Consider the following 15,615-nt stretch of genomic DNA (forward strand, 5'->3'; position numbering starts at 1 on the left):
TTCAGGTAAGCCCATGGGAAGGCAGCCAAAGACTTCATCAATCATGAATCACTGCACACTTCTATATTAACTAGCACCTGTGTCTTCTAGTAGGGCCAGTATTCAACAATTAACAATTTCTCTCCTGCAATAGCTTGATGGTCCAATGACTCTTGATGTTGACTGAGAAGAAAACAGTTGCAATCTTTTCCCCCAGTTTTTTGTGCAAAAACAAATTGAAAAAGGATAAGGCTAACTGAATAAAAAAACAATTTTCTTTCAAACTAGTTAAGGTATTACAGTTTACAGAGTTACTGGAGGATGCCAAAAATGATGGCATTTTAAAGCACAATGTGAATTTGGGGGCAACCCACTTACTCAGTCTCATCCTGACAGAGCGCTGGATAAAAGATTACATCAAGGCATTCTTTGGGACAAACTGTGCTTAACCATTTCATTCCTACATACTATATTGTAGTTCAGATAAAGGATGAAACACAGATGTTATGAAAAACACTGCTCTGCTACTATAAATTTGGGTTTCTTTTGAAGATACAGTAGGCATACGCTACAGATAAGATCATTTTATTGGCGATATACAATTTCTTGCATTAGGAATTTGTCTTTTTCGCATACCCCAACTTGCTCTCCATGAGACACACAGACAGAGGGTCAGAGCGCAGGGTCAGCCATTGTACAGTACCCCTGGAGCAGTTGGGGTTAAGGGCCTTGCTCAGGAGCCCAACGGAGTAGGATTCCTCTGCCGGCCATGGGATTTGTACCGGCAACCTTCCAGCCACAGGCGCAGATCCTTAATCACAGAGCCACCTCTCCGCTCAGAGAATGAGAATGGCGAAGGAATATTGGACTCCCTAGAGCAGGGAGAGATCACTATTTTCTTGAAAGTGTTAAATGGACTGATGCACTGAAGTCTCACCTCACTGCTGTAATAACTACATTGCGCTTTGGTTCACTGTCATAGCTCACACTCTCAATCCCATAGACTTCCGCCAATTCATGGATGATCTTGCGATGCTCTCTGTTCATTGGAGGGAAGCAATGGCTCCTTTTTGTTTGCTTTCCCTAAAACATATGAATTACATTCATATTAAACGTATAACTTTAATATTAAAACCTTACAACGTTCATTTAATTATAGCCTTTGAAGTCAAGTTAAGATTGCTGAATGGTCAAGCAATGTGCAAACGTCTTAGAAATCTCAAGTACAAAAAGGAGTTATTAAAATCTGAGAGATTAAATCTTATGAGCAGACAGAAAAATTAATTTGAAAAGGGTATTACAAAACAATCAGGATGACCTGTAAGAAGTGTTAAAATGATTATTACTTGATCAGAAGCATTTTTCTAATTTAAATATCTAAAAAATGAAGATGCTTTCTGACATTTTATCTGTCACCTGATGATTTAAGGCCACAATTTAACATTTCTGGTTAAGGAACTACAATTATCCTTTGTAATGAGGAATTCCAACACTTGCATATTTTATATTTCTACTGCAAAGTGGGAGTCACATGAAAAAGTAAGTTTTCTTTTTACTGAGAAAAGCGAATAGAAAACTATGACTGATTCCTACACAAGTGTATGTTACCTCTTAAACATTTACCCAGATTCAACACATTCTTGAATTTTTTACTGACAACACATTTAAGTTATGGATGGGAACAATAAAAATCTTACTGTAGAAACGAAAGCTTTATAAATATATTAGACCACTTAGGCAAAGGTATCAAAAGTTTTTTTGTTACTTACTTTACTTGCCAGTTCTACTAAGTTTTTCATTTCCTCCTCCACTTCACTTACAAACTTTAAGTCCTTCCTGTATTGACAAAGCAAAAAAATATCACAATAGGGAGAAGAGCTCAGTGAATAAACTGTGGAAATCATAAAAAAAATAATTTATATTAGTCTTACGTATGCATCTGCCAAGATTGACCGTGATTAACAGTTATACATAATATATAAAGGTCAGCAGTCCACAATAATATCATTAATTATAACTAATATATTCTTTCGTTTATTAATTTGTTCAGCACAAAGTTATCAAAATGAATAGATCTGTTTGTAGATTTATCACATGCTGTAGATGGTTGAGAAAAGGTCTCAAGTATTACCTTGACCATTCTCTATGATGTTAAAGAAAACTAAACTTGTTGATGTTAAAACCATCTTACTTAAATTTTGATGCTGCTTCCAGGCCTGTTAATACATGATATTAAAAACTGCTTTATCATAGCTGCTGGGTATAACAAGGAGAGCAATGAACTGAAGAACAGAAGTAAGAATATCAGGGTGTTACTGTATTGTTCAACCAGAATCTACGGTTTTGAAATGGGCATCAAGCAAGCAAGTCACACCCTGTATCTGTAAACTGGCAGGAGTCTGGGATTTGAAACTAGGAAATACTGGAAGGAGGAGAACGGCAATTACGTTTGGATTGAACAGCCTGGAAATCTGAGATGGTTAGATCATGCACAATACTAGAAATCTGCAGGCCACCATTGATGCAATAATATATAGACCCAGCATACATTAGATGACATGCTGACAACAATCCAGCAGAACGAGAAAAACTGCAACAAAATTGGAGTGCAGAAATGTTGAAATTCCTTAAAAGCTAAAGACTAGACAACAACTACTTTGAACACTTTTGCAAGTTTAAAGATTATATTAAAAAACAGTGGTTTGGTATACTGCGTACTGATCAAAGCAAAAAGCAGACCAGCCAGGGATTCCAATTCTCAAAGTACGGTGTAGGCAGAAGTCACAGATGAAAACAGGATTTGTGAAAAACTGCTAACCTGTCTCTACCATCTGAAGAGCAGGACTTTTCTACAAAGCAAATATCGGGGTAGGCTAGTGCCAAATTTAATTTGGCACTAGCCCGCATAAGAAACTCAACATCAGGGTTGAACTCATTTTACAGCAAAGCCTTGTGTGTTAAAGAACAGGTTAAGGGTTAAGGTTCTGTGCGCAGACAAGACAGAATAATATCAATACCTGTATTAGCATGGGGAGAGAGGTAAAGAAATGGCAGGTAGTCACAACACCAGGATCACAATTCAAAGCAGCTCTTCACCAGAACCGTTATACATTTCACTGGCGAACAATGCATTTTAACTTCATCTGCTGTCTGACGTTCTGGCTTTTCTGCACTTTTTAGAGTCTTTTCTCATTGGCTTCAAGGACAAGTATGACAGCTCATAAATGTGAGGTAGAAGAAAATGTTCCTAAACAAAATTACAATTTGTGAACTGGCATGAAGTGTGGATTTTATTTCCATTAGCATTGGTATGTTAAAAAATATGGAGTTTATTTTTTACAAAAATGGTACAGTATTTACAGTCACTTCTCACCTTGCATCATCCTTCAGGCTGTCACTATACTTGGTGGAAGAGTTGCGGATGTTGAAAGGATCTGCACTCTGGTCTATCTGCAGAGCCTCAGCAAAGCGCCTTGCAGGAAGAAGGAGAAAGTCAGGAAGTCACACCACAGTTGAACATAAAACGTCACATTTAAAGCACAGCTTGCCATGTGCAAGGATAGGGTCATTTCTAGCTCTGACCCATGGTGAGAGCATGTTTACTCTGTTTCTGTACTAGGAAGACTTAAAATCTAGAAATCTAGCCCAGACATGTGACCATGACAGAACTGCACAGCCAGGTATCGCCATTAACAACCTATTTAACCAGCTAGAAAGTGTGAAGATCCTGTTGGTCAAAGAGGCAGTCAGAGGTTGGTAGTCAGTAATGCAGCAGGAACACAATAGAAATATGTATATATGACAGCACGGTCACTGAGCAAAACAACAAATCAAGAAACAGACCAGTGTAGCTTGCTGCAGCAATAACACTTCTTTGCATCTGACTGGAATTGAGGGGGATTTATTGTCTTTCACTTCATATTTGTGCCACGCATTCACGATCTTTGCAAAATGTAGCCATGTCCTTGATTACTGAAATTGTATTCAGAGACATTAAAATGTAAAAAAATGATACTGGTTCCAATACTCATTTGTTTAATCTTTAAAGCTGTGTAGTACAGTATATCAATGTACTGTAGCTTGTCACTTGCACAAAACACTACATCCTTTAACTTTAACCAATGCGGGAGAAATGAAAGGCAAACATACTTCAAACCTTTTGCTTCTTTTTGCATTGCAAACCCTAAATGCAAGCATTTGTGGTTTTGATGTCTCAAAAAGGATAGACATAGCCACTGAGATGGATGACACACAAACACAAAGATCCTCAACAACACCAATAAGTGGTCAGGTATTTAACAACATCCAAATCTTGGATAATTTGCCTTGGACAGTGGTATTTCCCTTCTTCCAGTACAGCTGATGAGTAACACTATCTGGATCTGAAAGGGGGACATCAATCTTTTAGGCCTCAGCCAAAACAACATTTTTGTTGGCTTTTGACTGCATGACCTACCTGACTCTTTCGAGAGATGCACACTCCTCATCACATTCCAACCTACAACATAGAACAGGAGACACATTTACAGGTTTCAGATGCATGTGCTTTTATGTGACCTTTAAAAAAGGTCAATAACAAAACAAATGAAAGATGAATTACATGCAAAATTAGGAAGATGCTGCAATATTTAAATTATAATAGATTTTGCATGATACGATACATATAACATATACCAAGAGGCATTAATAAAACAACACTGGATCACGCTATTCATGACGAATGCCCAGTATTCATTTGATGCATTTTTCTATTTCTTATGCCCTAAACGCCTCTCAGTAAATTGGTTGAACTTCAGGCACACATCAAAATACATTTAATGGGCTTGGATGGAAATCTGAACCTAAAAAGCACAGAGGCCCTGCTTAGGATGGACAATCCTAAATCTCAGGGCCAGCAACTGGCTACTAACTTAAAGGACCATAAGGATCAGCATCATTTTTATTTTGTGTTGGCAATTCAATTATTTCAGATTACAAGTCTCCCAAGAAACATTCACTGGCAGAAATATAATGCAATACCTGGCTTTTTTCATTTCCTTCTTTGTAACCAGCTGTCCAATTTCTACAGAGTCTCCAGGCTGCAGGTCAGAAAGGCGGCTGGCCATGGCTATAGCAGTTATTCTACAATAAGAAAAAAGAAAAAAAGTCAGCAGTTCAAAGTAATAAATTGTCTTACAGTTTCTGTGCAGTTCCCATCTACAACAAGCCTGCATGCATGGAAAAGTACAGATTTCAATTGAACGGTTAGCATAATCTACATTTAGAGAAGGTTTGGAAAGGGTAATCTGAAAACACATTGATAATATTCGCAGTTTTTCTGTTGCGGAAACATGTGTAATACCAAGCATTACCATAATCTACAATAAGACATCAAAATGTAATTAATTCCTTCCAGGATTTTTCTGGTGTTCATGTGATGGACACAGGGTTTACAGACCATATGATATTTGCTGGTTAAAGGACAAAGCACAGCAACAGCTAACACAAACAACTTTTAACTTAAATGTAGTTTGCATGGGGTGATTTAAGCTTTCCAATGCTTTCTGCAACAGCACCTTATTGTATTTGGAGATGGGTTTTAGAGCGTGATTGTGACAATTGTAATGATTCACCACATAAGAGCAGCAGACTCTCAGTGCACTCTGTCATATTACCTTAAACACACCATACTGTGCCAGAGGGCTCCAGGGAATAAAGAAAGTCTCTCCAGTGACTCTCTCTCCAGCCACATTAAATATGTCTCCTAATTATAGAGGAGGTTAATAAAATGCTCAGAAAAGATGACAATCAGTGAGGAAGTCATTTTTAATCCATACCTCTGGTATGAGCTTGAGGCCTCAGAGCAAATCATGGTCTCCTTTCTGCGCCCACAATCGCACTGAAGCGCCACCTGAGGATGATGCCAAAGAAGGATTAAGGGCAAAGGTTTGTAGTCAGGAACTTACACAAAATAGACATATACAGTATTTATGGCTTTACAGTAAGAAAACGGTAAGACTTCTTTAACTCTACTAAAGGATAGTTCTGTCATCTGATTTCACGAGCTTCCAGTCTTTCCCAGTACATTAATATAGTGGGTTAGGTTACCTGACACCCTCTGTCCAAATGCTTTCTAAAAAATTGAAGAAAATCAAGCAAAGCAATACAGTACAGGAATTTGTCTAAATAGCCTAAAGGACTTAGTCTAAATTGTTAAAGAGTTTTATAACAGCTCCTAATGAGAGAAGAGAAATTCAGCAGAAGGAATGCTAGGAAAATAGGAAACTAAAACTCGCAAATGTGAGCAAAAAAACTATTCCATAAAACAGCACACTCCAAAAATGTAATACCCACTAATTAAAGGGATGTTAAACAAAGATACTCCCTAACCCAGCAATAAGCAATGTATTTAATCTCTGCTCACAAGACCAGTCTGAAAATATTTTTCCCAAGGTTTACACCCCTTTCCAGGCTCCACTGCAGAAATACCTTGGCAGGGCAGGGTGTCCGTGGACAGGGAGAGTCTGGGTGGCACGGTGCAGCACATGGGTGACCACACTCCTGCCTCGCGGTAGAACAGGGCTGTTTACAGAGCTCCTCCGTCACGCACTCCCCTCTGTGGCAGATCCTTCGACACTTGTGCATCCCACATGGCAAAGCTTTGTTACAGGTCAGGCCGCAGGAAATGTCGGTTAGGTGACAGGGAATATTGCTCCTTTGCTGTAAAAATGCAGATGAAGATCCAGTCAATGATTTTCACAAGTAAGCTAACTGCAAGTGCACAACTAGGAACTTGCCAGACAAGCAAAGCAATATTTTGTAGTGTTATAGCACCACCACATGCATCTTAAAAGTAACAGTAGCAATAACAGCAGTGCAGTGGCTCTGTGGCTAAGGATCTGCGCCTGTGGCTGGAAGGTTGCTAGTTCAAATCCTGTGGGCGGCAGAGGAATCCTACTCCGTTGGGCTCCTGAGCAAAGGCCCTTAACCCCAACTGCTCCAAGGGCAGTATAAATTGCTGACCCTGCGCTCTGACCCCAAGCTTCTCTCCCTGTCTGTGCGTCTCATGGAGAGCAAGTTGGGGCATGCAAAAAGACAAAGTCCTAATACAAGAAATTGTATATGGCCAAAAAAGTGATCCTATCTTATCTTAACAGTGCTAGCTCTCTCAGGACACAGCACTGATATTGCTGCATCAATCATCTTTGATGGTACTACTGCATCACAGCACTATTCAAGGGATTATGTTTCATTTTTGGTATGTTTTAATTTATTGTATATTATTCTATTAACAAAGCCTATTTTTAAGGATAAAGTCTATTTTATAAGGATCACTGGCTATAAATATATGCACAATTCAAAAATATTCATCAGTGCATTTTTCTATAGGTGAGAGGGGGGTTATATTCATAAGAGTCTGCTAAAAGGAAGTCAGCTTTGTGTCATTACAGTTTGTGTTGTATTACCCAAGATGTGTTGAGATAAAACAGGTTTCTAAAAAACAAAGCACTACCGTACACTGCATTCATCTACTCACTTCATGGTTTCCCATACACCATTTCTGGGTGAGGTAGGTACAAGGAGGGCATGTCTCCTCGCTGTGACAGTTATGAAACACTAATGGAAGAACAAAAAAGAACAGTCATATCTTCTTAAAGTACATCTGAAACAACCTTAGACCCAGTTGATGAAGGACAGTTACAGTACCTGGACACAGTTAAGGTCCTATTATGTAACAGCACAATACAGTCTACATTTAAAATACCCACGGGCTCTTATACAAAGTAAGAGGTGCTGGATACTGCAAGTCTTCACATAAGAAAATTATCACATAGAAAACTCATCTGGTGATCTGATAGGGCCCTGCTGGCCTGAAGTCACTCTTCTGAACATGGACTATTGCTATGACCCCAGGCTCTCTCCCTATCTGTGTGCCTGTGTGTCTCATAGAGAGCAAGCTGGGGTATGTGAAAAGTCAAATTCCTAATGCAAGAAATTGTATAGGGTTAATAAAGTGATGTTATTATGTTGTTATTATTATATTACGTGTTCTAGGGAACATGGAACTGTATGGTTACCCTATTTAAACATAAACCGGAGAAGACGGCACAAGTACTTATTCACTGTTCGCATAATCAGGTAACTTCCTCTGGGTTGCAACAAGTCATTAGCTTAACTACTAATAACTTCTAATATAGTGCCATGATACCACTGTAATACAATCTCAATAGTACAAAGCATAAAGGATGTTTTAGTTCAGTATAAAACAATGCAAAAGCATCAGTATATCTTTGTATTTGCTAGATCATTAAAATACCTCAGTAATCTTAATATTATTGTTTTGCAAACATTCAATACACTCAACTCTACCTAAGGTCGGAAAAAAAAGATACGCTTAAATCAATTTTAAAATAATTACAACAATTATAACCATTAGGGGAGCTATAAGATTGGTTCAGACGGTATTGCGCTACTCAAAAGGCTAAACGGAGAGGGATGTGTTGTAAGTAAATTTCCGATAATATGCTTGTACTATAAACATTTGTTAATGTTTTCTTAATTGTATCTGCTTTGGAACAACTGTAATTCACTGGTCATGCCAATAAACCTTTTTGAACTTGAGTCTTAGAATGATTAATGTTGTGCGAGTTATTTACCTAGCTGTGGATAAGCATACACCCAAGTAAAAACTATAATCAAAGAGGATTTTCTAGTAATATACTCTGGTTAATTAACTTCTTGGCAAACCACCTGACCCTTCAAGAGCTATAGAATGTAGCATAAAAGACAGGGAAGAGACAGCAAGGAGGAAACAGAAAGAAGACAGGGAAACTGAGGGCACAGGGAGAAAGAGGAACACTATCACTCTCCTCTTCCTCTAAGCTTGTGGCCTACATTCTTTCTTTCTAGGTAATCTCAACCTTATTATTCAGACCTTACTCCCCCTTTTATGGAGCAAATCTGCCATATTGTAGGATCCTCAGACAGATTCCCATTCACTTTAAGGCATCTACTGTATGTTGTAGAAAGGGTGTTTTAGGGTTATATTTTTCATTTAGGGCACAGAGTTCTTCTCTTGTTGGCCTGTTAAGGTGCCTGTTGCAGTGTTTCAGGTAACAGGGGGAGGATTCCAGGAGAATAGGCCTCTGAAGCACATAGTTTTGCATGTTGTATAATGTTTTCTGTTGTCTGGTTGTGTTATCTTATTGTTACTATACATATTTGTTTGAACTCAGTTTTGACTTGATTTATTGCTCTTCCAGCAGAGCTATAGTAGAGAGTATAAAGACCTCACATGCCTCGAATTGTTTTCTTACCCCTCAACTTTATTTCCCTTTCCTCTGTTCCCTACATAGTAACACTATAATATAGAACTAATGAATAAGATTGATTGGTCTTACCTGGATGATCACATTCATGCTTTCTGGTGCAAAGGTTTTTGCATTCAGGTGGTTTTGTACCACAGGAGATTGGTGGGTAGATTACCGTTTCTCCACAATAACATGTCAGTTCATCAAAGCCTGAGAGTAAAATAACATTTTTCTTAGAGATGGCATTTGTTGCAACAGAAGCAGGGGTTGATTTTGAGCACACCACAGACCCCCAACCCATTAGAGAGGCACTGAACTGAATGAGTAGGACAGCATGTCATTTAAGAAGCTCAAGGACTTGCCAGATCTGATGGCTTAATTTACATTCTGCACATAAAAGCTGTTTTAGCAAGATCAAATTTCTTGGATTGCATCCGTCACAAGTCACTTAATTTCAATGCATTATTTAAGCTAATAAGAGTTGTCTAATGGTCGTTTTTGGCTAACCTCAATATGGTGTGCATTCAAGGTATCTTTGGGAAACAGTTGCCATATTTCAATGCAACCTAAAACTGTAATTTTCTTCATTGAAGTCATCACTTTCCTGAAATGTTACTTTGCTAAACAAAAAGTGGTAACCTGTCATTATGGTTAAACATAATGCAGAGAAAACACACAAAAAATCACAAAAAAACAACAACTTATGAGCACAACACCAAGAGTAGTGTATGTACTGTATGGACTGGGATGCACTTAGCATCAAAATGCCCCCAGGATCAGTGTTCAGGGAAAATAGATATCAGAAATGCTACTAGATTTTGCGAAGATATTTCAGGGATCGCCCATGTTGTAGTGAAATGTCAGTGCTTCAGGAATTTTTCGGCATATTGGTTTTATGTTTTATTAAAAACTTCGCTGAGGGGGGAACTGCATTGGTGGAGGAAGCTTACTGTATTCTCACTATTTACCGTTACAATTTCGAATTGTGAAAATACAGTAAGCTTCCTCCACCAATCACATCACTACATCTGTCTCTTGATTCATCTCGGGGCACAGCAGTAGAGAAATACGTGTCTTTACGGTCCTGGTTTTGCACTGTGCCACTGTTTAAGCTTGGCAACTGGTTGCTTTTAAGTGACAGAAGAGAAGAGGGCCGAGTACTTACTGGTTTGCCAGCAGGGCTGGCAGTTTCCCCGGTGGCAAGGCTCCTGGCACCGGTGCAGACCGCAGTTCAGTTTATACCCACAGATCAGAGAGCACTTGTGCTCCCTGTCCTGTCAGGGGAAAACAATGGTGTTAGAGGTGTTTAGCAAAACCTAAACCACTGATCCCCCAATCTTGTCAGTGTCAGGAAAAAAAAAATCAACTTTAATTCCATTCCCATAAAGACGTCACAGAAAAAACAGTCACTTAATTATTCCAATTGTATTTTCAAGTGCTAATATCAAATAATGAATCTACAGTCAAAACACAATGTATTTTATGCCGTCACAGCTTCACAAGCTTCATAGGGTAAGAAGTAGAGGAGAGCTGTCTCAACAAAACCAAAAAGCTTATTACCACTAGGACTTTATGTTTATGACTAAAAAGGAACTATTACCGTCTAGAAAACTAAAGATGTACAGATGGACAATGAGCAATGATAGTTGGCTGCATTGTTCAGAGTTTGGCTATACAAGATTTTCTGTGAAAGGCAGATGTGATGATGGTGTCTCAAATGGTGATGATTAAGCATCTTTGAAAAGAAGAGGGGGAAGCCTGCGTTTTTTAGCACTCCCTTTTCCCAGTGCTTCCAAGTTTCTACAACACAACTCATTTATCACAAACTCTCAGATCTCTATCTGAGATAAAAACAGAAGAGGTTACACATTGTACCTTGGCACACAATGTAATCAGTAAATCTGCAGGGCAGTTAACTGAAACCATTCCTATAAGAGGACAGCGAGTACGTTGAGGAGATTATCTCTGTGTTTTATGTTCATTTCAGGTCAAGATCTGGGATTAAAAACATGATATCGTAATGACACAATCATGCTTTCACACTCACCACACAGCAAAGTTCATTACACTTGTGTCGGCCACAAGAACGCTTTTTGTTGCACCGCTTCTCACAAGTAAACACAAGCTCACCTGCAATGAGAGATAAGGGGTGTCTGGGTAATCACTTACAGTAATGGAAAGCAATCCGGAGACCTTCAAAATACACAAAAATGATTTATCCACCCCCCCCATTCTAATAAAGCTGCTTATTTCTAAGGGTTGCAGCAATACAAATGCACTCTTATAAGCACAAGGCACACTTCGTGATCCGCATGCAGAGTTAACAAGAAAGTAGTATTTGTTCACAAAATCATCACAAAGTTGAGATCAATATTTCTATTGGATTAAAAGAGATTTACTCACAATACTGCTTCTTTACAATGTAATAAGGCCACATCATGTCACCGGACTTTTGTTGCCTTGTTCTGAATCACAGAACATGGTGCTGTAAATACTTGGAAATTTCGTCTATTTTGTGATGTAATTTGTAGGTTTTAAAAGTTACTGTACATCTTAGTTTTAATGTGGTTTGAAATGCGCTCATCAATGCTCTTTCTAACCCCAAAATATAAAAAAATAGCATTGCAGTTCCCCTTTAATCTAGTCTATGCCTTTGGAAGGTGGGAAACTGAAGAAGCAAGTGAGGACTTATACAAACACATGGAGACGTGCAGGCTCCACACACAGAGACCCAGGCTAGAATCAAATCGAGTAACCAAGAACTGAGAAGCAGCAGAGATAAATACCACACCACTGTGTCACTTAGAAAACATTATATCTTTATTACAGCATTTAATAGTTAAACATGTTAAAGGCTCCACAGAGTGAAGAGATAAAGCACTTTTTTTTGTGTTTGATTTCATTATAACCAAAGTTTTTATCCTGCTCGTATGAGAAACGGATACGAATTTTGACAAAAAAATCTAATGGATTATTAAGTCTACTCTATGATGGTTGCAGAAGACGGAGAGCTAAGAAACATTACTCAGAGAGCGGTGCAGGTAATACTGTGACTGCACAGGCCAGTCGATGATAAGTGATGTTCATTTAAGAATGACTCGAAGGTATCAGTGACTAGTAAGGATTTATAAAGTTAAAACAGATAATATATTAGGTGATTAGTTTTCTTCAATTCTTCATCATTTCTTAAATTTTTTATAGTGTTATTATATTTAAATACATCTTATACTGATGCTGTTTGTTTTGAGGGTGATGAGCAATATTGGGTAATTTTAATGGATGAATATCTGCTTATTTTCAGCTCCAAAATAAATTAGATATATAAAGTAACAAAATCAATGCAAGAGCCCTAGCTTACTTAATATTTTACAAAGCAGTGAATTATCATTTCATAACCATTCATTCCATAACATGCAAAGAACTACCAATTTGAAAAATTTATCGCGCGGCTCCTTATTTGAACAAAAAAGCAGGCAACCTAATTATGTAGATCTCCGGGGCTAAAGAAATGGGCAGAGAGAATTGCTGAGATCTGAGCCAGAATTCTATGTACAGTATTTTTCCAAGGCTGTCATAACAAGGTCGTTCACATTGCCAGGGGAAACGCGTTTCCATCTTTTTCGTGCCTAAATGAGATTGACACCACATCCACCTCTTTGAGCATTTCTTTAGCTACAACCCGAAGAAATGATTCTCACAAACATGTGTACACATTGACACATGTATTTAATATTAATAATAATAATATTTAAACTGCCCCTTTGTCCCCCATACTCAAAAAAGCCGAAAAAAAATACATCAATTGTCAGTTATACATCATAAAGACTTGTAAATCAAAACGCCTATTATTTCTTTATCCACTGGACAAAAGCTTACCTTCACTTTGGATGGTGGAGCACGGAACTTCCTGGAGATTAAAGGAAACCGTGTTACTGAATATCTGTGCTTTACAGTTGGTGAAGCAAGCTCAGAGTTCTTCATGGACATACATCCTAGTAACATTCTTCAGCCATTTAATCCCACATAAGAAAACATAAAGACTATTTTTACTTTTTGGAGCTTCCAAAATATATTAAAAGAAACTTGCCACTTATAACTGCAATGGGGTCATTATGTTATTATCAGCAAAAATACAGCAATGTTACAGGTTTAGTTGACTGAGAAGTGTCTCTCAGATTTCAGATAAAGTTTGTGACACTTGAAGAGTCAACACTTCTCACTTAAAAGCAGAAAGGATGTTTGCTGAGGTCTAGGGGGTCCCTTGAGCAGAAACAATTGTAAAGTGTACCTTAGTATACCTAAGTAAGTTGTGGTGTAATGACTGTTAATGGGGAGTACAGAAACATACAATATAAGATCATATTAAGGAACAAGAAGAGGAGAGAAGGACAGAAAGCAGGGAAGAAGGAGAGGAGAGACGAGAGTCCAGAGGAGTTGGAACTTGAAGTTTGCACCAGGCGAGAGCCCCCACTTCATGATCATCCAAACAAAACCTGACTAGAGCTACAGTAAGTATTTGAACCTTGTTAGAGAAAGCTTGCTATTCTGTGTTTTTAGAGAACCTGGGTTTCCTAGGTAAAAGGTACCGGAGTTAGAAATGTCTTTGCTGCGTAGGGTGTATTTTTATGGATAGGGATATAGGCTCCCATTTATTTTGTGGCAATCCGGGGTGGAGAAAGAGACATTTAACTGCAGGTTGCTTTGTGTTTAGTTAGAAGGCAGATTATTTCTTATTATTTCATGGGTAGGCATTAAGAGTTTCATGCTTAGTACTAGTAGCAGTCTGGGGTTTTCTGGATGACAAAAATGTTAGGCCTCTGAAATGCCTTGTTTGTAAATATTGTACATAGACTAGATAGATACTTTATTAATCCCGTAGGGAAATTGATGTGTTACAGCAGTCCAGCCCAAGACAAGCAAAACAGACATCAGAATAGTTATAAAACAAAAGACAACAAAATAAATAAAAATAAATAGTGTAATAAATAGTAGACTACATAGTGTGTTGTATGTTTTGGTGTGTGTAGTGTAGTTTGTCTCCTCAATATAATAAATATTTGTTTAACTAAGTGTACCTGGATTATTACTCTTCTCAACAAAGCTCTGGCAGAGAAATAATTTACGTGCCTCCTACTATACCAACCGCCCGGGTATATTCTGGTGAAATCACTTACAAGTTGGGGTTTATGAAGAATTTTTTCACTTATTGACTAAACCGCTCAGACAATCTCTTTTCACCATTTTAGTAACCCTCCCTCCCCCATTTGTAACAATAACATATAATAAAAATAATCTTTTATAGCCAATGCACTAACATTTTACTAGACAGAGATCACATCAACATAATGCCTTTAACGTTTGTCATCAACAGTGTTCATTAACAGAGGCTCTACTGATCTACAAAAGTTAATAGTACATGTGGGCACCTTTAGAAGCAACACAAGCACTGAGGTGCAGATGCTGTCTTGTGGGATTCTGTCCCATTGCTTTTGGAACCCCTAAACGAACATTTGACTTATACAAACAGGATGAGGATGCTGTCATGTTGGGAAGACTCTGGAAGTGAAACAAGCCAGGGCACAGGACTATATCAATGTACAGGAGCCCTGTGAAGTGAGGTTGCCATCAATAATTAAGTTGTGTTCTGTAGATATTCGACAGTCCTGTCCAGACCACCACACTTTGACCTGCCTATCAATTGGTCTGTTGTATACAGCCATTTATGTATTGTTCTGCTGACGTGCATGAGCGTGGTCTACACAAAAACTTAATATAATGCTGAAGAGGACTTGGTTCCACTGCTTGTAAGCACACGTGAGATGTTGCTCCAGTATATCATGGCATAAAGGTACTGTTCTCTTGACAAACAAGGCACACATTGCTTTTCTTTGTTTTGTTTTTCTTTCATCAGATTTGACATTCAAAAAGTCAAATAACTGTCACCGTTGACCAATCAACTCTCATTGAAGATGCAAATGAGTGCTTATATAACAGTCAAAGTCACTCAAGTATGAAGGTTAGTCATGAACGTACAATTAATCATGACACAAAATGAAATCAATATGTAGAATACAAATACATTATTCTTCTAAACGTATTCAAGCATAAACGGAGTAATAGGTTTCTTCTGATGTTCAGTGCACAAAAAAATGCTAAACTTACTATCTTTAGCCCTGAAGCTAACAGAAACTAACTTGAGGAAACTGTTTCAGATAAAGAAGATGGAAACAAATCCTAAGTTTCATAACATTTTAGTGTTATTATTCTACAATTGTTGAGGGGAATATTCTTACATTTTGCAAAAAGAAAAGGAAGTTTACTCATTTATCTGTAAGAAATATTTTTT

At 38.0% G+C, this 15,615-nt stretch overlaps 1 protein-coding gene across 2 annotated transcripts in view; it reads right to left on the reverse strand.

The window, feature by feature from the left end:
- Positions 1-15,615, reverse strand: part of nfx1 (nuclear transcription factor, X-box binding 1) — a 32,509-nt gene that overhangs the window by 9,828 nt on the left and 7,066 nt on the right. For both annotated transcript variants that reach the window (XM_088643472.1, XM_088643473.1), the window contains exons 11-22: positions 13,146-13,176; positions 11,317-11,399; positions 10,435-10,543; positions 9,360-9,479; positions 7,496-7,575; positions 6,448-6,678; positions 5,796-5,869; positions 4,999-5,100; positions 4,436-4,477; positions 3,353-3,451; positions 1,749-1,815; positions 917-1,062 (exon numbers count right to left, since the gene is read on the reverse strand). In XM_088643472.1, coding sequence (XP_088499598.1) covers positions 917-1,062; positions 1,749-1,815; positions 3,353-3,451; positions 4,436-4,477; positions 4,999-5,100; positions 5,796-5,869; positions 6,448-6,678; positions 7,496-7,575; positions 9,360-9,479; positions 10,435-10,543; positions 11,317-11,399; positions 13,146-13,176 — 1,184 coding nt within the window. The remainder of the gene's footprint in view (positions 1-916; positions 1,063-1,748; positions 1,816-3,352; positions 3,452-4,435; positions 4,478-4,998; positions 5,101-5,795; positions 5,870-6,447; positions 6,679-7,495; positions 7,576-9,359; positions 9,480-10,434; positions 10,544-11,316; positions 11,400-13,145; positions 13,177-15,615) is intronic.

Source organism: Lepisosteus platostomus, chromosome 8, assembly GCF_059453375.1.
Source record: "Lepisosteus platostomus isolate fLepPlt1 chromosome 8, fLepPlt1.hap1, whole genome shotgun sequence".
Classification (NCBI taxonomy): Eukaryota; Metazoa; Chordata; class Actinopteri; order Semionotiformes; family Lepisosteidae; genus Lepisosteus; species Lepisosteus platostomus.